The sequence below is a fragment of the Poeciliopsis prolifica genome, unplaced genomic scaffold, assembly GCF_027474105.1.
Source record: "Poeciliopsis prolifica strain line A6 unplaced genomic scaffold, Auburn_PproV2 SCAFFOLD002, whole genome shotgun sequence".
NCBI classification, from domain to species: domain Eukaryota; kingdom Metazoa; phylum Chordata; class Actinopteri; order Cyprinodontiformes; family Poeciliidae; genus Poeciliopsis; species Poeciliopsis prolifica.
Genome location: NW_026562377.1, coordinates 13,857,587 through 13,878,659, shown reverse-complemented (window position 1 = coordinate 13,878,659; position 21,073 = coordinate 13,857,587). Strand labels below are relative to the sequence as shown.

Genomic DNA, 21,073 nt, shown 5'->3' with positions numbered 1-21,073 from the left:
ACTTTGTAAATTTAATTACACAAAAAAAAAAATCTCTTGATGATGCGACTCACACTTTAAGACACAGAGGCAATTAAATGACTGTGATGAAAATGAAAACTCAATTCATATCAATATTAGCAAATCTCATATGACATATTTGATGCACCTATCTTTAGAGTTTTATGTGCAAATCTTTTTATGGTTTTAATATTTTGCAGACACTAAAACCTACATTTTCATATTTGTTGTAAATAAATAAATAAAATACAGTTGAAGGTGTTCTGGTCATCTTAATCACTTTATCTTGTTTGTTGCAGACGTTTCTCAGAGTGCGAGCCAACAGACACACAAGACTAAATGGTAAGTTGGTGCAAAGTGGTCTAAATGTTGCCTCTCTGCTCCGCAGGGTCACTTTGTGTGCAACATAGTCCAGTGTTTAAAGTCTGCTGTGTTAAGTAGCTTCTAATTTAAAGACTTAAGTAATCAGAGTTGCCTTTGTTCACACGCGGTCGCTCAGTCATGTGTTAGTTTTTTAAAGCCCTCCCTCACTCCCCGTGCAGATATCTCCCCTTTTTTCCCACACAATCTCCGCTGGCCTAGCGCCCACACGAGCAGAGGAGCTATTAACCTTTCCAACTTTGACCTCTTGATATGTTAACAGTCGACGACCTCTGCTGGTGCAGGTGCTACGTCAAATCCGCCCCATTGCGCCCACACAGCGCAGGAGCCCACCTAGACTGCACACAAGCTGGTAAGAAACACAGAGAAGCACTTTTTCTTTCTCCCTCCCCAGCCCTCAAGTTTGCATGTAGAGTCCTGGATGTGACATGAAGCATGTTTTTACACATGCCATGTTCCATCAAACTATATTGGTAAATGTTTCCAAAGATTACAGACTGGTAAATATGGACAGTCTGGATAATTATTTTAGAATTTTAGGAGAAAAAAAATTATTGGAAAGTATTATTCAACTTGATTTAATGTTTAAATAAATAGTTTTTTGTTTGTTTGTTTACATGAAACCATACCTCAATTGTTCAAATAAGTTTATAAAAGTTTGTAAAAGATTTGCCCAAAGTTGATATTTAAAAAAAATATATTTCAGTATAATTTTGCTTTCATTATAAATACTGAAACAACATTTTTTTAGCAACTTTGTATGAGGTTAACAAATGATCAGCTTACAAAATTTAATGGACCCTTTATGAACACACAGCAATCAAAGATAACTTTTTTAAAGAGTGAACTCTACCTGAGATATAAAACTAGGGCTTTATTGCTCAGTAATAATCAACGAACAGATCCCAGATCATTAAAAACACCTTCAGCTGATGTTAAGTGTCCCCTGAAATGACAGCAGCTTTTATGGACTTGCAGCTGTAAATGTCATGAATAAAGAGCTGCTGCATTAATCTCTACTGCGATGATCTACAGAGTGAAGCTGGGGGAGGATAAGTAGCTGCTGGTGAGATTTTTCTTTCTTGTGATCCTTATACCAGTCTTACAAATGGTTGGTTTTGCTCAGTGATGCTTTAAAAATGAGTCTGAAATGATGCTGCTGTTCTCTCATGGTGGGATTTGGAGATTTTGTTTTTCCTTCCTGACCATTTTCTTACTGTGCCCAAAAGAAATATCAACTTATTGTCCACGGTTCCAGTTGTTTAAAGCTTTTTAATGTTTGCTTCGTTGGTTGAAGAAGCTTTTTACGCAGATCAACACATATCTTTCTGAATTTCCATTTAAAAAAGTGCATTATTATGCTGATGATTTAAGAACTTGCAATGTTAAATCATTAGCATGTAGCCACATTAGAAGTGACTACATAATAATAGAGATTTTCGTGCAATAAAGTGAACTGCGATCTATTGAAGCTGAGTCTTGGAGGTTTTCCAAATCTTTACCCCTCTCCCTCATTATGGAGGAATGGGACACTCTTCAAGAAGCTCAGAAAACTGATGATTTCTACTAAGTAAATATACACAACTTAAATGCCTGTGGTTTGTGTGTGCCATCATGGGTGCCATTTTATGTCATTAAATGAGGGACAAACTTGAGAGAAAAATAAAGCTAACCCTCTCGTGGCACCACCCATAAGACCACATAAGACATAAGACTCAGGGATGTCCTGAATTTGATGAAAACAACATGTTGAGTCTATTTTAAGAATTTATAAGCAAAGCACAGTCACTTTTTTTTTTTGTATATTCCAGCAACAGAAAAAGTTCCAAAGTTTTAATAATTGAAAAGCAGAGGCAGAATCTGATGCTTTCGTCACCCTTCAGTGGCTATCAGACTGGACAGAGATGAAGTGGCTTCTACCTCTAAATCAGACTGTGGCTTTTGAGCTGGACTGAAGAAGGTGAAGCAGGAATAAAATTGTTCTATTATTCCTAACATTTATTTTTAATTTGCAAGTTTAAAATCGAAATAAGAATGAAAGGAGAATATAAATTTGTAAGACTACAGGAAGAATATTATTCTGAAAAACAATCTAATAATAACATTTTTCTCTTGCTTTTCTTACGACAAATTATTTCAAATGGAGAATTACTTCAGTAGTAGAAGTAATTTAAAACTTTTTTTTTTTTTGCTCATTGAAAAATTAAACTGAAAAATTACACAAAAAAGCACCAACATTTATAAATAAAACTAAACTTCTGTTGGTTATTTTGATGGTTAAATCTTTTAAATTGATAAATATTCTATATTTGCTATTTTCCATACTTATTAAAATAAATTATCAGCAGGACTAACCATATCAAAACACTAAAACTCGACATTAGAGTGCTTTCAATGCCATTGAAATGTGTTTAAATATTTACATTAGCCAGTGTGTTTTTGAAACACTCAATAAGGTCATTTCAATTAGACCTCATTCAACTCCACAGAAACAATTGGGACGCCCTAACACTGAGAAATAAGAGGTTAAGTGCTAGAAACAAGCAGAAAGGTTCTGAAATAGGATTCAGCGATGGAGTAACCTCCATAAATGTTTTGGTAGAACATCGCTTTTGTTTGTGGAAGCATTTATAACCAGACATCATCTCTGATGCAGAGATGAGATGAGATGCAGCGTTCTGACTTTAACTCACAGCATACTTGTTATTATCATCCATGGAGTTGATGCGGCTCCTGGCTGAGTCCTCTCCCTACTGCCGCTGCTGCTGCTGTCGAGGTCTGTTAGCCTTAACTGGGCTTCATAACCGGACGGCATAATGAGCTTCTAAACACACGTCGGAGAGGAGAAAAGGAAGGAGCAGGCAGGAGGAGCTCCTCCGTTGATTAATCAGCCTCGCTCTCTCTTTGTTTGATGAGCTCTTCCTCATCTATGACCATCTCTTTAACCCCCATTATGCGCGCTGGGATGGCGGCACTCGGGTCACGGCCGTGCCCCGGATCCCCGTCCGACTGGGGCCCGGTGTCATCCAGCTCGCATTAGAAGGCTCTTAAACTTAATGTCCCCTCATGCGATCAGGAGAGGAGGTGCTGTTGGTGTTCTGCCGTGTTAACTTTAATATTTTCAGCGCGGACAGTGTCCGCTGAAATGACAGAAAAGGGCCCTGATGTCACAGCTGAATACATTATGCAGCTCATCTGATTCACTGTCATTAAGGGAAAAATAATTTTTAAATATTTTGAAAGTGGCGTCCTGCATCTTTCCTCAGACAGGTCAAATGAAAGTTAAAACCCCTTCATATTCCACGTGTTTGTTAAATGTTCATGTCATTTATGCCATCACTGCAGTGAGAGGTCATGTTACAATCAACCTTCACTTGTGGGAGAGAAATATGTCTTTTCCTAAAAAAGGCTTTTTGGAAGTATTTTTATATAAAAATCAACAAATTAATGTCGCGTCTATTTTCTGATCAGAGTCATACGAGATGATCAATTAATAAATTACAAATTTAAGGTCTTTGGTGAAAATTCAGAAGCAACATCTCAGCAAAAAATAAAGTTTCCATTATTGGCAGCCTTGATGAAAAGCTTTTTAAAAAATGTGTTTTACACTCTGAAATCTTTAAAAAAAATTAACTTTTAACATTACTTTAACAAATAATGACAAAGTTGCTGGTATTATAGTGATTTAAAAATATTGTATGTTGGTGATGAGTTTATTTCTACACTCATCACAATCTGGTTGTTTTTCTACCTTCTGTCTGTTTCCAGTCAGGATTGGGAAGCTGAAGAGGAGAAAACCAGAGGAAGGACAGGTAATTTCTTTTTTCTCATCTTGGCACAAAACACAGATGAAAGCATTTATTTCCCTGACATTTTTCTCTAATCTCAGATTAGTACATGTTTGGTGTAGCCTGTGCTGATCTCAGGTTGAGAGAATGTCAGGAGTCTGTAGGCAGAGACACTGTTGAGTTGCTTTGTTCACATGGCATCGGGATCGCTGTCAGTCCGCTGTGTATCCATGTGAAAGCACCACCAGCTATAAAAGCACAGATGCCGATACGTAGCTGCTGGCTGTGGGGCGACATACGGGCGTAGTCATGCAGATGGTGAAGCCTGGTGCCTGTGCTTGCTGCAGGAGGCTTCAGCGGACCTGGTGCCGGTGGAGGACGAGTGGAACGAGAAGAGAAGGACACAGATGACAGCGATAGGATTTAAAGGTAAGCAAGGATCTGTGTTTGCATAGATGCGTGTGTGTGTGTGTAGGATCTTATTCAGTGGAGAGTGAATGATGTGACTGAGTGACGGTGGAAGAACCACTGAACTTTTCAGTCCAGATTACGGTGGGGAAACGTTCCCTGGAGGCTCGCTTAAAAGGAACAGTTTCTTTTAGCAGGGAGGAAAGCTGAGAGGTCACGTCTTGCTGCAAGACGTGACCTTTCCTCTTTGACTGTAAAATAAGAAATATATCACCTCCTACAGCAGAGAAACAGCTTTGTTTTGGTAAATTTTCAAAATGCTTTGAGCAGGTGTGACGCTGGTGAGCACGACTTCCAGAGAGTGTCGGGACAGCGACGCAGACCTGGACGTTGATGGAGACGATACTCTAGAGTACGGCAGAGCGCAGTATCCTTTTACCCCGAAGGCAAATATATTAAAAACATTCAATTACATGTGTGAGTAGGCAGTGAACTGAAGAAAAGAAAGATTGCTGTGAAGTCCACAACTTGATGCCATTAGCTGGGTCTTGTTAGATTTTTTCCCCCCATAAACAGAAGCAGTGTAATTTCACTGTGCTGCGACACAGTGAAATTACAGATTACATTTCTGAAACCCATGAATGTACTCAATGTCCAACCACACATAAATATCCTTCTGCTCGTGCTGTTTATATTTATTTGTATAATTCCTTTCTTGCATGTTGGATCTATAGGATTTGCAAAAACACATGTAATATTTTCTCTGTGCTGATTTTTGTGGTCAACTTCTGGTTCCTGCCAACCAGTGCTGGACAGATGTGAGGAAATTTGGAAAGAAACTTAAACACTCAGAGTGTCTGTTGGATGTCTGTGTCCCAACGTTTGGATGCATGACGTTCCTTCATAAACTGTGCAAATTACATTTTCTTTCTATTTTGTTTCTTTTCTTTTTTTGTGTTTTTTTTTTCTTCTTTTACATTTTTAACCATAAAGAGAATATGCCTCATGTAAAAATTATAAAAAAAAAATTAAAAAGAAAAAGTGCAATTTAAGAAATCTAAAAAATGATAATTAATTAACCACACATAAACAGATGATCGCTGTCTTTCCCCAGGATACCCAGCCACATCAAAAGTGAAAAATATAATTAAAAAAACACTAAGATCTGCACAACCCCTGAAGCCTGAAGACACAGGGTTCTCTAAATTATCCTAATATGAAGTGATAAATAAAAAACAAATAAAATGTATTTATTAACACATAAAAGACAATCATTTATTTGTTGTGAAGTTAAACCTCTTACATTTCTTATATTTACTGCCTTTTAAATAGCTTTGTGGAAAAAATATACACATACCTAAATGTGCTATTAAACTATTGTCTGTCTGGATCTGGAAGTCCCACAGGATCTTAGCTCTGGCGTTCTCCACCACCTTTGGGGGTGTTTCCCACTTTGATCTCGGGGTTTCCAGTCCATATTCTGCACAGATGTTTCTGTACACTATGCCTGCCAGTTGGTTATGTCGCTCCATGTACGCTTTCCCTGCCAGTATCTTGCACCCTGCTGTGATGTGCTGGACTGTCTCAGGGGCCTCCTTGCACAACCTACACCTTGGGTCTTGTCTGGTGTGGTAGATCTGGGCCTCTATTGCTCTGGTGTTTAGGGCCTGTTCCTGGGCTGCCAGGATGAGGGCCTCTGTGCTGTCCTTGAGTCCAGCTTTTTCCAGCCATTGGTAGGATTTACTGATATCAGCCACTTGGGTTATTTGCTGGTGGTACATCCATGTAGGGGTTTGTCCTCCCATGATGGTATCTCTGGCACCTCAACCTCCGTTCCCTGTTGTCTGAGACATTCACTGAGCACATTGTCTGTTGAGGCTTTGTCCCTGATGTATTTATGGATCTTTGTTGTTTCGTCCTGGACAGTGGTTCTCACACTCCTTCCTTGCGGCTTGTGTATATATATGTACAAATTTAAAGTGCCTAAGGGCTAAAGTCTTAAGTCTAGGGATTTATTCCTTGATGACAGTATTTGTATTCATTCTCTAAATATGCTGCTTGTAGTTGGATGTGTGTTTTTCCTGACTGCGGCTGCAGATACAGTGAGTCGGATGTAATCCCCTGCTCTGCAGAAAGCTCCAAAGAGTCAGCAGCAAAGTAAGTAACTTTCCTAATGTCCAATTCACACAAAACAGTCAGACAGATAGAAAAAGACTATCTATGCTCCCTAACCATTGTGATTTTATTTGTAAAGCTGCTTTGCTTTTTAACATGTGCTCTGGTTGTGTCTCTGCAGTAGCATGCAGCCTGATTCCAGACTGAAGCTCGACTTTCCCAAATGGTCAAACGATGGTGAGTTACACCATGTGGAAATAATGTACTAGATTTTTTTTCTCAAAGATTTTCTTCTGAAATGCTGGATCACGAGTTTAAAATTTTTCAAAGTGTTTCCGTAATCATTTATCTGTTTATTTCTCTCTATCAGGGAGTCCTTCTACAAGTAGTGGAGAGAAGCAGGACACTACCGTAGCCGGTCTTCCCAGAACCTGCAGGAATGCAGAGATAGAGCCGTAAGTTGGGCTTTTCAGCATGTCATCAACTTTCACTTTCAATATTTACAACTTATTGCTCTTTAGTTGTGCAGCACTCAGGAAGCTGCTTGATTTATGTCAAAGTGACGACAGAGAGTGGAGAGTTTAATCCTCTCCACGGAGCTGATGTTGGTGGTGCTGTCCCATTTCCCAGCATGCACAGGGCGAACGGACAGAGTGAAACATTTTCAGGTGTGAAGGAGCCAATTAGAGCTGAGCAGGTGTGACCGTGGCTTTCTGCAAACCATATTTTGGCGGCTCGGTTCTCCATCAGAACAGACTGGCTGCCCCCTCAGCATGATATACAACACTGTATCAATGTGATGATCTCATCCATCAAGGTCCTAGCAGACCATGCAAGCATGTACGCATGTTTCATCACACTTAATGCATTGTGTCCCGCCTGTACAGTCTGTTTGCACATACAGTCTATCCTGTAATTGTGTGTCTGTTTGTGAGCGGACAGCCCTCCTCCCACACCTCCATAGGCCCTGTCTCCTTCCTATGATAAATGAGACAGCCAATGCCGGCAATGTGATTGCTGCTAAATTTCATGCTCAGTGTCCATGTTGGCCAGCGAATAATTTAATCTGTCTTCAATTTTATAAATGACTCTCCAGTGTCAGCGTAACTCAAGCACCTTTTGCTCTGCCATGCTGTTACTGAGCGCGCTCAGCTCTGAGTGTGTGCGTGTGTGTGTGTGTGCCTCCAGGCTTTCAGAGGACTCCACGCCGACAACCCTGGACGCGCTTAAAGCTCGGATCCGAGATTTGGAGAAACAGCTGTCTAAAGGAGACAGATTTAAATGCCTCATCTGCATGGTGAGTATGATGGCAAATTAAACCAACAGAGCAGAAATGCGGGAAGGAAAGAGAGCAGCAACTCCAAAACTGCTGAAATCCCTGCAGGGATCTGTGTTTAGGGCTATGAATCTACATTATTAGTCCTGGTGTTTCACTGGAATATAAATATGGCTCTTTTGTTTAATCATATATGCAAGTATCATCAACTGGTTTAGATTTAGAAGCCTTTATTTCCATAAAAAAAATGTAGATTTTTAACAGAAATATTTAAAACTTTGAGGAATTTGCCTAACATTCCACCTCATAGTTTGTATGTCATTTGTATGCACTGTTTGAGTAAAACAACAAAAACTAACAATACTTAGGCTCTGAAACCACATACCATTTGAAAATAAAAGCGCATCTCATCGAAGAAAAAAAAACATGTTTTGTCTAATTTTCTTTTCTTCTTCTAGAAAAGAAATTAATTCCCCCTTTTCTAAAGGCTTTAAAATTCTGAGCTACTATCAATGTTTCAAAATTAAATTATGCTTTGTTAACAATTATTTGTTCCAATAACATCTCGTCTCCTGCTTCTTCCTGGTGCTCTTTTTTCTTAATTTCTTAAGGACATCTAGTGGCAGCTTTTCAAACTACAGCTGTGTGTTTCTGTTTGCCTGCAGGACACCTACACAACACCGCTCACTTCCATCCAGTGCTGGCATGTCCACTGTGAGGAGTGCTGGCTGCGGACGCTGGTAAATCCTCCGATTATGTCCACTCACACAAACAGAAAAATTAACTCTGGAGACATTTGTGGACCGAAGACTTCTTTCTGTTTCAGGGAGCAAAGAAGTTGTGTCCTCAGTGCAACACCATCACGTCGCCCGGAGACCTGAGGCGGGTCTATCTGTAGCTTGCGGGAAGAGAAGAGGGAAATATCTCAGTTTCAGCCAATCAGAGGTGGCGATGTTGGGGCAGCTGGTCTGCCCTGAATGTCGGCCTTTATGCTCCTGTTTTTAAATGAACTGCTAACATCCTCTAATGTCCTCTGACCTGCTCCCAGGTCGACTTTTGTGCTGCAGAATGAAACATCAGCTGAGAGTTCAGGCATTATAAATGCTTTGAGAAAGTAATAATTTATTTTTTTTTTTTTTTTTGTCTGTTTAAAGGGGAAAATGTTGAACTCAAATGGACTGAAAGCACATGTACATAGCTTTGTGTATGTATGTATTGAGTGCTGTGTGGTCATGATGTTGACTAGCACAACAGCCTGGTTGTATTTACTGTACAGACTAATTAATGTCTTTGTTTAGTTTCTTTTATATTTGTCGTTTGTACTATTTTAGGTTTCAAATGTTCCCTGTAATTTCATCTCAATCAGTCACATTTTGTCTTCACCAACACTTTGCTTTCAGTTGCTTTATTAAATGTACTTTTTATCAACATTACTACATTAAAATGTGTCAAACACTTGTTTTTCTGTGTATAATTTGAAAGGCAGATATTCTGATATTCGTCAGCCTCCCCCTGTAAGGATCACTGGATGTGGTGCGGTTGCCCTTTAAGAAGTGAGTTGAGCAGGATTAGCCAGATAGAGCCTAATGCAGCGCATATGGAGGTGAGGCACATTAAACCTTTGCTATTTTGAGCCTTTGAGACCAACCGTGGCCTAACACCTAAACTTTTGAGCCCAGTGAATAAACAACAAAAGATTTTCGCATCTCAACATTTGAAAATATTAAGGAAATGAGAAACATCTGACTTCAAGTCTCCAAACTAAACTCATGTTACCAGCTTAAGCCTCCAAAACATTCTCCACTTGATTGCTATGTAAATGTGCAGCTCATATTTCTGTTGAATTTAAGAGGAAATATGTAAATCCAAGCTAAAATGTATTAGTTCATGTCTGCATTCTGCTAATGTACACAAAATCGTTGCAAAGACAAAGGAACAAAAGTCAAAGCAGGTTTAGTGTGAGGTCAGGTGAAACAATGTCCCAAGTTCTCATTATCACAAGTCAGATGGTCGTAAGGCTGTGATGCAGGGACATTTTCTTTTCCATCAGTGACAAGAAAACTGGTTAGAGCAGAAAGAAGCCTGTAGGAAATGATGAGGGACTGAAGGGCAGGTTAAAATTTCAGTGGATACTGACTCTGAACATGCAACCGAAGCTACAATAGAATGGTTTCAATAGAAACACATTCATGTGTAACACCTAAATCCAACTTATAATCTGTCGCAATTTGTGAAAAAAATGGTGTTTCTGAACACCATTCATCAAATCTGACTGAGTCTGAACTGTGTTGCAAAGAAAAACAGGCAGGTTCAGTCTTTAGAGGTGAAAAGTTGGTGGAGCTGCAACTGCAGGGTGATTATAATAAATGTTGACTCTGGGAGGCTGAACATAAATATATGTGCCAAAACTAGCAATTTTTCATTTGAATAAAGTTTCAAAAACAATTTATCATTTTCCTTACACGTTAGAATTATGCACAACTTTGTGTTGGTCCATCATGTAAAACATCCAAGAAAACATATTCAGGTTTGTGGTTCTAATGTGACATGTAAGAAGTTAAACAGCATAACCAGTTTTGCAAGACATTCTGCCAATAACACCTGTGCTTCCCTTTACCATCAGCCATCATCTGCATTAGCAAAATCTCAAAGCACGTCTGCAAAGTAACCCTTTGGTTTGAATTTGAAGCCACAATCCAGGAAACATTTTGATTCTTCACCAGCAAAAGCACAACTGAACGAACAATCATTGGTTCCTGAAGATTAGCCTATCTTATGCAAAGAGGGTGATTGGTCATTGAGCTAAATGGAGATGGTCGTAATTCAGACTGACAGCTGCTCCAGTGTGACACACACACACACACACACACTGGGATTGCACTCAGTCCATTAAGACACCAGGCTTAAGCATTGCTTGTTGCTGAACGTCTCTGCAGAACAGACGATTCAGGCGCAGCGACAAAAGGTAAGATGGACTCTTCACTAAACTCCTTAAATCTAAAGTCAGACTAAAATATGGGAGTAAAGGGACAAAATAATATACAGTAGTGCTGCACTATACAGATACAGAATCACAGCTGTATCTGTGATTGATGACCAGTACTGGTTATTGTGGAGTATTTATCCACTGATAAATTACAATTGTTTTGGGGGTTGATTTAAATAAGTGTATTCGATGTGTCGCTGGAAATAACATGAGTGAATCTTCATTTTACAATATGTTGAAAGCAGCAGCTTACTGTTGAAATTCTTCACCAGCCTTTTAATTGTCTTTAATTTATACTGTTTTGTTCTATAAAAGACTGTAGAGAAAGATCTACTAAAATAACTGATAAACCGCAGTAGATATCACTATATTACCATCAGAAATAAACATTAAGCAACTAAATAATAGTAACAACTAAAGGTAATTGAGACCTCTTAGAGATAATAGAATATAATTATGTTCTTATGCAGAGACTCCTGTGTCATTACGTTAGTATGTTAATTGTTTTGGTATCCCTGGAACATCGTCCTCTCTTTGTGGCAGCAGGTAAATAGGCCACCTGTCCCAGATCTAATTAATCCTGCTGACTGACCCATCATGACTTCATTAACAGCCACTCCTGATGTTACTACCCTCAGAGGCTCTGGCTGTCTTACAGGCCAGCTATTAGGACATAGAGTAATTGTTTAATTAAAGAGAAGTTTCTTCATGCCCAGCGGTTGCTAGCAGGGATTGAAATCCTCATATTATCAGAGCAGCAGCTTGTTTTTAACCCTCTGTGTGAATTTGCTCCACCTGACAGCGCAGTGGATCAAAGGATTAACCTCAGTGCACTTTAGGACGGGTAACAGGATAGCTGCTGAGCTTCAACGCCGAGGAGAAATGGCTTACACAACTCAAAATCATGGCTTTCTATTAGTGTTTTTTTTAATTAGAAATTTAAGCACACAAAAAGAGTGCGTGGACAGTCCACACACTCTTTTATTGTGGTACCGACAATCCTGAGCCTTTGGTGTTTATTTCAGGAACAATGTCAGGACCGAGGCCCGTGGTGCTGAGCGGCCCGTCTGGGGCAGGGAAGAGCACCCTGCTGAAGAGGCTGATGAAGGACCACGAGGGAGTGTTTGGATTCAGCGTGTCACGTATGTCTGTGTGCCAATTAGTGATTAGCTTCCATAACATGAGCCTAACCAAAGGAGGAAACAGTGCCGACTGTCTAACTCAACAGATTCTGTTATTAAGCTGAAGATGTTTGCAGCATCTGGTTGATGATCTGTAAGTGCTTTTTAATGATGCCATGCTTTTCTCAGACACAACAAGGAACCCTCGACCAGGGGAAGAAGATGGCAAAGGTACGGAGGCTCTGGCTGCAGGATGGCTTTTATGGGTGACACTTTCTGTAGCGTCTGCACAAGGCATGGGCCGGTATGGGATTCCCACCAGCTAATAAAAAAAAAAAAAAAAAAACACGGTTTCATTGACTGTATTTAGACTAAAGTTGAAGACATACATGTGTAACATGATCAAATGCCTTTCATTTAAAGAAAAGAAGAGCAACTTCAATTGCCCTTGAGATGATGAAACATTTTTTTTTTAAAAATCACGACAGAAATCAGATATTTTTATGAGCTATTTAAAAAGGAACAACCTTGATTCTCCTCGCTCGCTGACATTAAACCAGACTAAACCTTTCCTTTTCCAGGTCAGTGAGGATTACCAAAATTATTTGCTAAAAACAATTAGATTTTTTTGCAGTTTTGCTGAACTTTCTTTAGATTCAGAAGTCATTTAGTAGAATTGGCTTTTAAACTGCATGGCTTACTTCAATTATTTTGGGTCTCTTTCCACAAGTTTCTCACCATAGTTTGCTGGGATTTTATCCCATTGCCTCCGACAGAACTGATGTAACCGAGTCAGGTTTGCTTTGCTCACACACAACTTTTCAGCTCTTTCCACAAGATACCGAGAGGACCAATCTGCCCTCCATCAGAATATCCCATAATATGGAATACTTCACATTTGGGATGATGTTCTCAGGCTTTCAACCATTATTTTACAAGAATCACTTGAGATAAAATGTCTTTTTTCCAAGGCTGACCTGTCCAAAACGTAACAGTAGATTCATCAGATCACTGGGCTTGTCTCCAAATATTAAGATCATGAGTGCATTTGATAACAGTAATCTGTCATCATGTCATCTTCAGAATAATGGCTTCTTTTATGAGTGACCTTTCAAACCAAGTTGGATTCTTTTCATTATGGAAAATCAAACTCTTACCAGCTTGTTATGTCTGCAGATGGATATCTACAAGGAGGAAGCTGTGTGTGAATATTTTAGCATTTCTCATCTTGTAAAGGCCATTATGTTCCCTACAAATACTTATGTTGTGAGGATCCACTACTCGTTATGGGGTCAAAAGTCTGGGTCCCATAAGAAGAAGTGCAGTTTTTGGGTTAGGAGTTAGATTTAGCTCTAAGGTGTGAATTGAGTTTAGGTTAGGTTTAGGGTTAAGCACATACTGCGTAGACGTAGGGTAAGGCTCTGTAGAGAAACTATAGAAATGAACAGAAAACAAGAGAGAGTCATACTGTCTTAGGAGTGAATAAAATTATGCTTTGGGATAAATGAAAAGGTGGCAAAAAAATAAATAAATTACGTAATTGGCACCAATCTTATTTGGCGCTAATCAATTTCTTCCTGAACCGTATGATGGTGAACAGTACCAGGATGTTTCTACTCTTTTCTTTGAGGCACCTTTGGGCATGTGAAAACTGAACCCATGGATAAACCAGTTTATTTACTTGAAAATCACTGAAACCTTAAAATATTTTGTAGAATGTAATGAAAAGGCAGAATTTGTCTTTCTTGTCAGTAACAGAAAAAGCTGCTGTTATTCAGCCAGCTGACCAGCAGTACGCAACAACATAGGAGGAACGATCAGCTGTTTCATGAAGCAGGACAAAACTCTTGTAAAAGACTGTAAGCCATGGGTTCTAAAACTGAAGTGTACCTTGACACCTGCATCCAGCCCATGCCTAGTCGGCACATGTTTGATGTTTTAGCATTTTAACGCTGTGTTAGCATCACCTTGCTAACACACAGTGACAACTCACGACAGACATGGACTTGAATTTGAACCTAGACGGCTGTCATTAAGAGTGGATTTCCCTTCCCTTCCCTCGCTACAACAGCACTACGACACTTCTTACTCCCAAGTGAACTGCACAAATAGTTTTTGTCACCTTGTGTAATCCCCTACATATAAAGGGATAAACCTCTTTCTGTGCCTTTTTTTTTTTTTGCTTTCTCCATAGGACTGAACAAGCTCCCCATGCTTCTGGGGGCTACTTTACTGCCTGTAGCAGACGTCTTTTCCTCTGAATCCTCATTTTCGTGTCCAAACGAATCAGAACACAAAGATAAAGGTGATTTTTATTACTGTGATTCATCATCACAGTTTGTTAAGATAGAGAGATGGGGGTTACTTTCATCACCCTGGCATGCTGTCATTGGATTTATAAGGGAATCAGTCATGATTATGCAAATTGTAATAAAGAACAGGAATCAAGATAAGACAGTTTACACTTTGGAGTAAAAAGCTTTTGAAAATAGCCCCCTGTGAAGCCTCTTTAGTGTTTCCTATTTCCAACATCCCATAAAACTGTTCCACCCTCCACTGTAGCGAAGTGAGCATGAACCATTCACATCCGACCGCTAACGTCATTAAATCAAGGTTTACAAATTCAAAAAATATCATACTCTTCATTTTCCTTTTCTGGTTGTAAACGTATGACTATTCTTGAATTCTTTAAGCTGTAATTTAGCCAACTTAGGGCTAAATATAATCCATTTTTTAAAATTTTAATAATATTCACTGTTTCCAGCTCACTTGTCATTTCTCTTTGGATCGTATTTAGGTCCAAATGCATTAGTTGTCATGTTGGAGATTAGTGGTAGAGGTAGAAACGTGTTTTCTTGCTTCGGAAATTTTGTGGTTTTAGATACCGAGAGATTTTGACACTTGAAGAATTTAGATCAGTGGATCTGGCATGGCCATAATATTTTTCTATGACTTTTAACGTTTTTATTGATGGGAACAAAAAGGAACACCATTATTGTTTTTTTTTTATGTTGATATTTGGCTCATAGTGAACAATGTTTAGGTACATATTTACAGTAACAAATAAAACATTTGTAAACTTAGCTTCAATTGATCAAATTTAATGTGCACCTGATTTTTTTTTAATTGGATGTAATCCATGTTTTTGAGCATTATGTCTATTATTTTCTAAAAGCAGAGTGTTTTCTGCCAGATCTCGCATTATAACTGATGCTGCATCTTGCAGACTACCACTTCACAACAAGAGAGGCCATGCAGGAAGGCATCGACAACGGAGAGTTTATTGAGAATGCTGAGTTTTCTGGCAACATGTATGGAACAAGGTAACATATGTCATGATGTTTGCAAAGCATTTTTGGCACATTATGAATTCAAATGTTTTTCATGGAACATGTGATTGATGCATGTGTTTCTTTTATATACATATTTAGGAACATTTATATTCAGCCTGGTTTTCTTTGATACCCCTAAATTGAAAGCAGTGCAACTAATTTACAGAGGTGGTGGCGGCATCATGCTGTGGGCAGCAATAGTGGAATTAAATCCAGGGCAGTCCTGGAGGGAAAAAAAAGCATTATGATAACATTAAGGACATTAATGTTGTAGCATCTCAAGAACATTGATAAAATGATTTTAAGTAAATATTTAAATTTTTTAATGCAAAGATCTGACAAGAAAGCAGTTAAGTTAGCTGCGATCTGCTGTCCCTGTTTGACCAACACAGGTTAATCAGCTAAATCTCAAAGAGTGGGATTTGACCCTCACTCATCCAGAGCTCCAGGTGTGCCTTAATAACACAGGGAGGGCATTAATCCAAAACAAGTTCAGGTGGGATTCATTATCAAAAAAGGTCTACTCCAAAACTTAGATCCTTTAATATGTGAGTAAAAATAGAACGAGAGTTAAAATCTAAGCACCTTTAATGATGACTCATTCAAGCACAGGAAACTTGTTTTATGAATGTAAGGATACCAAAGCAAAAACTTATAGATACAAGAAGTAGGGGTTATAAAAAGAAAAATGAAGGAAGATTTATTAAAAGCATGAGGGAGTTACAGGTTCACATATCCTAAGTGACAGATGGAGCTTTAACCTATGAGTTAAAAAGAGCACCACAGCAGCTTAGCATCTTATGAGTCACCTTTAATCTCTCCTTATTCTGAAGATAACTTTCACTCACTGAGTCTGAGCAGCTTGGATCAATGCAGCGATCCTCTTACCCTTGCCATTGCCTTTGTAAAGAGCAAAACTGCATAAATGCATCCAAAACCTGTTTAAACACAATCAGATCCTCCCTGTTTGGTATCAGTTGTCCTTTCTTGCTTTCAGTAAAGCTGCTGTGGAAGATGTACGAGCTAAGAATCTGATCTGCATCCTCGATGTGGATATCCAGGGGGTGAAACGGATTAAAGAGACTGATCTGGACCCCATCTACATCTCCATCCAACCTCCATCCATGGAGATCCTGGTAATGCAATCCACATATGCTTGTGCATCAACATTGTTAGACTCTTAATTAAGCTGGTGTAGAGCTGGATCAAAAATAAATACAGTTTCAATTGGCTTGTGAAAGAGTTTTTAATGTTCTGATTTAGGAAAAACGTCTGAGAGACAGGCAGACAGAGACGGAGGAGAGTTTACAGAAACGTCTGGAGGCTGCACGCATCGATATGGAGCTTAGTAAGTTTCTTCACTAACCTAACAAAACACCTCAAAGTAAAAATACAAAAGGCTAAACAAGATTAAATTACTTTTAGGTAAAGAGCCTGGAGTGTTTGACATAGTTATCATCAATGATGACTTAGAGAAGGCCTACGAGGAGCTGAAAGAAATCCTCAATGAAGTATGTAAACCCTGGAACAGTGGCTTTTATCGGTTTGTGCTTCTTGCACACGTTGCAGTATTTTATAATTTCTCTCCTTGCAGGAAATCAAGAAGGTCCAGGAGGCCAAATGAACCAAAGACAATTACCCACTTGTTTTGCTGCTTGTGACTCTGATCAGAATAACTCTCCCAGAGAATGAACACAACCAAAGAAAAGAGCAGAAAATATGTTTTTTATTATATTTCTCTTTCCATTTCTCTGCGTCTGTGCCGTTTCCATGCAGGTAAAGAAATGCAAAAGTCTGGGTTGAAATGTTTTCTTTGCTGAGCAAAAATTTGTGTTGTAGTTAGCTGAAGAAAAACAGGTAAAATGTATGTATTAATATCTTAAAACTGTATAATTTGAAACTTTTTTCTGGCCTATATTAAACACCTTTGGCACTTACAAACTTGTTATAGCAAATATAGGCTTCAGAGTATAAGTTCTCAGTGCTTTTCAGCCTATTTGAAGCATGAATGTTCACTATTAATTGATGGGAGATATTTTCATTGTAGTCAGCCTTTGAAATATCTATCTTACAAAAAGCCAACTACTAAGGAATGAGATGTATGTATGGATAAATGTATGGATGTACGGACGGATGGGCAAATCATACTTTCATAAACTGCATAGAAATCCAGTATTACATACTGTATTTATGCATACTTTTGCTGAACACTAATATAAAATAACTAAAACCTTTCTTCACAGAGAAGACTTTGTATTTTGTAGATTTCCATTCATGTTCAATATCACATGTTTATATAGAAATGTGGATCAATAAAGAGATTGTGGACATTAACAAAGCACTTCAAGTGTCATTTATTATATTTTTTCCATTCACTTCAAGACAGGAGGTAATTCACAAAACACACATTTTTCTATTTATTCATTGCAAACTTGTGAGTAATAAAGTCTGGAATATATTTCTGAAATGTTCTCTTCTTTTCTTAAAACAAACAAAAAAGATGTCACATGTAAGACCAAACGTGCGTCCATTTGACACTTTAACAGATGAAGCAGCAATTAAAACCGTTCAACTCATGCATCAATGTGCAGTCCTAGCTAATCCCTGATATGATTCCATCAAAACTAGATAAAAAAAAAACTGAGACTTGTTAAGACGCATTAAAGTCAAGATATTTCATTTTATGAAACTAATTTTGGTTTTGTTTAACAGAAGAAAAGTCACACCAGAAAAAATACAATTGCATTAATGTCTTTTTTGTTTACAACAAAGAGGTTTTGTGTTTGTTTTTTGTTTTTGTTTTACCTCACTGGAAGAACGGCCCCTGATGTTTTGTGCACACCTGATCTCGTTTCTCCTCTTTCTGCTTGAGGTAAGCTCTGAGCTTGTCGGTGGAGAAGCACACTTTGGAGGGTCGGACTTTGTGCGGAGCCCGATGGGCGCGCAGCCATGGGTTCTGGAGACACTCGGCCGCTGTTGGTCTCCCCCTGCAAACATTTTTCAACCTATCAGAACTGTGTGTTCTCATCAATATTTCATATTTTTTAAAAATCCAATCTAATCACTAACAATGAGAGACACTCACCAGGATTTATTGTTCAGGCTGTTCTTCATGAAATTTAAAGCTCCTTCTGACAGACCGGGGTAACAGCGGCCAAACTGTATCTTTCCTTTCTTAATGTTTTTGTCTTGCTCCCAGCTGTGATCAGCATAAAAGGGACTGTCGGCGCTCAGCCTTGTGGTGAAAATTCACAACCAGATAGAACAATTAGATATTTTGGAGCAACAAATGATGCGCTCTGTCTGTGAATGTCTTCAGTTTTCTTAAATTTTTCCTTAATCCTGAAGAGATCTTAAAAAATAAATCCCCAACAGCTATATATCATTTCAGTTGTTCTTATATTTGACTAAAATAAAATAGAAGCTTATTCTGTGGGATGGATTTTTACACTTATTTTTTTCAATGCTTACATGATAAAGGACAGGACTCCAATGGCCCAGATGTCGGTCTCCGGCCCCACACCCTGACCCTCCAGGATTTCTGGAGCTTTAGGAAGGACAATATAGACTGATAAAAGCAGAGAGAAGCAGAGTATTGTCCATTAAAATACAATTGAATTTATTCTACTTTTAATATGCAAAATGGTTAAAATTGTAATTGGATAAAAAATGAATGATAAATGGACTTAGTTTTGTTAGATTATGGTAGCTAAGATCAGCTGAGATGAAGTTAGGCTCTGTTATTTCCATCCATCCAACCATTCAGCCTTTCTTCAGTAAAGAGCACCTTTTCTGCAGCAGCCTGTTGGAAGGCCATGACAGTCAAACATTGAGTATGTTAGATCTTAAATCTTGCAAACAATAGTTTTGCTTGTAAATACAGATGTAAAAAAAGAAGAAAAAAAACCCCACACTGCTACCTTTGCTGTCTGAGAAGCCGTGAATGTGCTCGATGTTGAGAGGCTGTCCGGGTACGAAGGACTGAGCAGAGCCGAAGTCGATGATCTTCAGGTGGTTGCCGTCATCCACCAGCATGTTGTCAGACTTCAGGTCCAGGTGGATGACCCGACGGCTGTGAAGGTAGTCCGCTGCGCTGACAATCTGATGGAGCAGCTCAGCCACATTACTCTCTGCATACAGGTCTCTAAGGACGGGGAAACATATAATCTCTGAGTTCAAATGAAATCTAACTAATGCAAAGTTTCTAGGCAGGTCTGTGTTTTCACTGAGATCATTATATGAGTTCCTTGAACTACAATTTAAAGAAAAGACAGAAAAGGGTCCCATTCTAGTCTTAGTATCTAAATAAAATGCTTAAAGTGTTTGAGCTTACCTTACAGCCAGACTGTGCAGCAGCTCCTTGCCGGGACACAGCTCCTCCACCAGCAGCACATACAGAGGGGTGATGAAAGCAGCATACAGCTGAACCAGGTGGGGGTGGTGCAGCCTCCTGAGCAGCTGGTACTCCCGCAGCACCAGCTGTCTTTGCTGGGCCTGGTAGGGAGTGATCTTAGCAGCAAATACCTGACTGGTTTCCACATCCCTGCACAGGGTTATGACACTGAAACGACCCCTGAGAGAAAGCAGGAAGTTTAAAAGAAGTATGTCTTTAATTGGAAGGAACAACAGATAAAGGTCTATTTTAAATGAGTTGCAGATGCACAAAAACTGTAACTCCCCCTCCTTTTTTAGCTTCAAAAATTCATTTTTGAAGCTAATGGATAACTTTGATCTCAACAATCATGTTCAGATATGAAACTGCTGAGCAAACATAAACAGTCCTATTATTGCGAAACAATTTTTTGCCATCAGTGACGTCTACCTGTTGATCTCAGACAGGAAGCTGTAGTTTCTGTTTACGGTTTGATGATCTGATCCAGGTACTTTTGACCCGATTGAGTTGGTCTGAATGAGAGGAATGCGGATATCTGCAAAATGATAAAAATACAAGAAGGATTATTATCTTCTACGTGGATGTACCCACAGGTTTAAAAACTGTGTATTGTGATCTATGAGAAGAAAACTTCAGGAAATGATGAGAATAGCTTGCAACAGCTAACGCACTGTGCAGCTTTTAATACCTTCAGGGTGAGTGGACATGACAATGGGAGCTGAAGCTTCACTGAAAGGTCCTGCTCCTGTCCTGGTGACGCAGCCCACCCTGAACACATATGACGCCCCTTTCGGTAAGTCCTTCACTACGTAGCAGCTGTCTGTCACCTCATCTGACAGGACTGTCCATTCGCCACCTGAGGAAACACACGGAAGTCTAATCCAGGAAAATAATACTAAAAAAAAAAAAAAAAAAAACAGCTTTCAAGGCCTCTGAAAAAGCTTTTATTAAAGTTTGCTATAAAACAACAGAATGAAAACAAAGTGATCATTGTAAACACTGGGAAGCACAAGTACCTGACGACATGTGGATGTTTGGTTTTTCAAAGTATGGAAAGAGTAAAAATGCAAATAATAAAGAGATTTTGAGATGTTTTGCTTTATGTAAAGTGAAATGTAAATTTTCATCTGAAACTGAAACTCACCGTCTGAACAGTACTGCACACAATAAGTGACCCGGTCATCAGACTGGACCGGTCTCCACACCAGCAGGACTCCACCTCCGTCCAGCAGGAGCACCTCTGCTTTGCTGGGACGAACTGACATGATTATGA

At 39.0% G+C, this 21,073-nt stretch overlaps 3 protein-coding genes across 6 annotated transcripts in view; 2 read left to right on the top strand and 1 right to left on the bottom strand.

The window, feature by feature from the left end:
- Positions 1-9,425, top strand: part of rnf220b (ring finger protein 220b) — a 34,569-nt gene extending 25,144 nt beyond the window's left edge. Inside the window, exons 6-16 of one of the 2 annotated variants that reach the window (XM_055061019.1) lie at positions 300-342; positions 644-733; positions 4,150-4,193; positions 4,517-4,598; positions 4,908-5,004; positions 6,675-6,734; positions 6,874-6,929; positions 7,063-7,147; positions 7,881-7,989; positions 8,634-8,708; positions 8,795-9,425. In XM_055061019.1, the coding sequence (XP_054916994.1) occupies positions 300-342; positions 644-733; positions 4,150-4,193; positions 4,517-4,598; positions 4,908-5,004; positions 6,675-6,734; positions 6,874-6,929; positions 7,063-7,147; positions 7,881-7,989; positions 8,634-8,708; positions 8,795-8,866 (813 nt within the window). In that variant the 3' untranslated portion in view covers positions 8,867-9,425. The remainder of the gene's footprint in view (positions 1-299; positions 343-643; positions 734-4,149; positions 4,194-4,516; positions 4,599-4,907; positions 5,005-6,674; positions 6,735-6,873; positions 6,930-7,062; positions 7,148-7,880; positions 7,990-8,633; positions 8,709-8,794) is intronic. The other variant, XM_055019777.1, reaches the window with a different exon arrangement.
- A 1,394-nt stretch (positions 9,426-10,819) lies between these two features.
- Positions 10,820-17,965, top strand: guk1b (guanylate kinase 1b). 3 transcript variants are annotated; one of them, XM_055019787.1, is made up of 9 exons: positions 10,820-10,933; positions 11,980-12,096; positions 12,265-12,306; positions 14,270-14,380; positions 15,302-15,398; positions 16,405-16,543; positions 16,671-16,755; positions 16,833-16,918; positions 17,002-17,965. In XM_055019787.1, exons 2-9 carry the CDS (start codon positions 11,985-11,987, stop codon positions 17,029-17,031), a joined length of 702 nt encoding a protein of 233 aa, XP_054875762.1. In that variant the 5' UTR covers positions 10,820-10,933; positions 11,980-11,984; the 3' UTR covers positions 17,032-17,965. The 3 variants fall into 3 exon arrangements, with proteins under 3 accessions (XP_054875762.1, XP_054875765.1, XP_054875774.1); XM_055019790.1 differs by lacking the exon at positions 14,270-14,380; XM_055019799.1 differs by lacking the exons at positions 10,820-10,933; positions 11,980-12,096 and having other exon boundaries at positions 12,280-12,379.
- obscna (obscurin, cytoskeletal calmodulin and titin-interacting RhoGEF a) overlaps positions 17,746-21,073 on the bottom strand; it is a 43,563-nt gene continuing 40,235 nt past the window's right edge. The window contains exons 77-85 of the mRNA XM_055019806.1: positions 20,945-21,058; positions 20,489-20,656; positions 20,230-20,335; positions 19,741-19,980; positions 19,328-19,551; positions 19,195-19,209; positions 18,879-18,975; positions 18,493-18,642; positions 17,746-18,394 (exon numbers count right to left, since the gene is read on the bottom strand). Of these exons, the coding sequence (XP_054875781.1) occupies positions 18,214-18,394; positions 18,493-18,642; positions 18,879-18,975; positions 19,195-19,209; positions 19,328-19,551; positions 19,741-19,980; positions 20,230-20,335; positions 20,489-20,656; positions 20,945-21,058 (1,295 nt within the window). The 3' untranslated portion in view covers positions 17,746-18,213. The remainder of the gene's footprint in view (positions 18,395-18,492; positions 18,643-18,878; positions 18,976-19,194; positions 19,210-19,327; positions 19,552-19,740; positions 19,981-20,229; positions 20,336-20,488; positions 20,657-20,944; positions 21,059-21,073) is intronic.

Coding starts and splice junctions, on each gene's coding strand:
- guk1b (XM_055019787.1), top strand. CDS start 11,985: ATGTCAGGACCGAGGCCCGTGGTGCTGAGCGGCCCGTCTGGGGCAGGG. Junction 12,307..14,269: donor AGGGGAAGAAGATGGCAAAG/GTACGGAGGCTC, acceptor CTTTCTCCATAG/GACTGAACAAGCTCCCCATG. Junction 16,756..16,832: donor ACGCATCGATATGGAGCTTA/GTAAGTTTCTTC, acceptor AATTACTTTTAG/GTAAAGAGCCTGGAGTGTTT.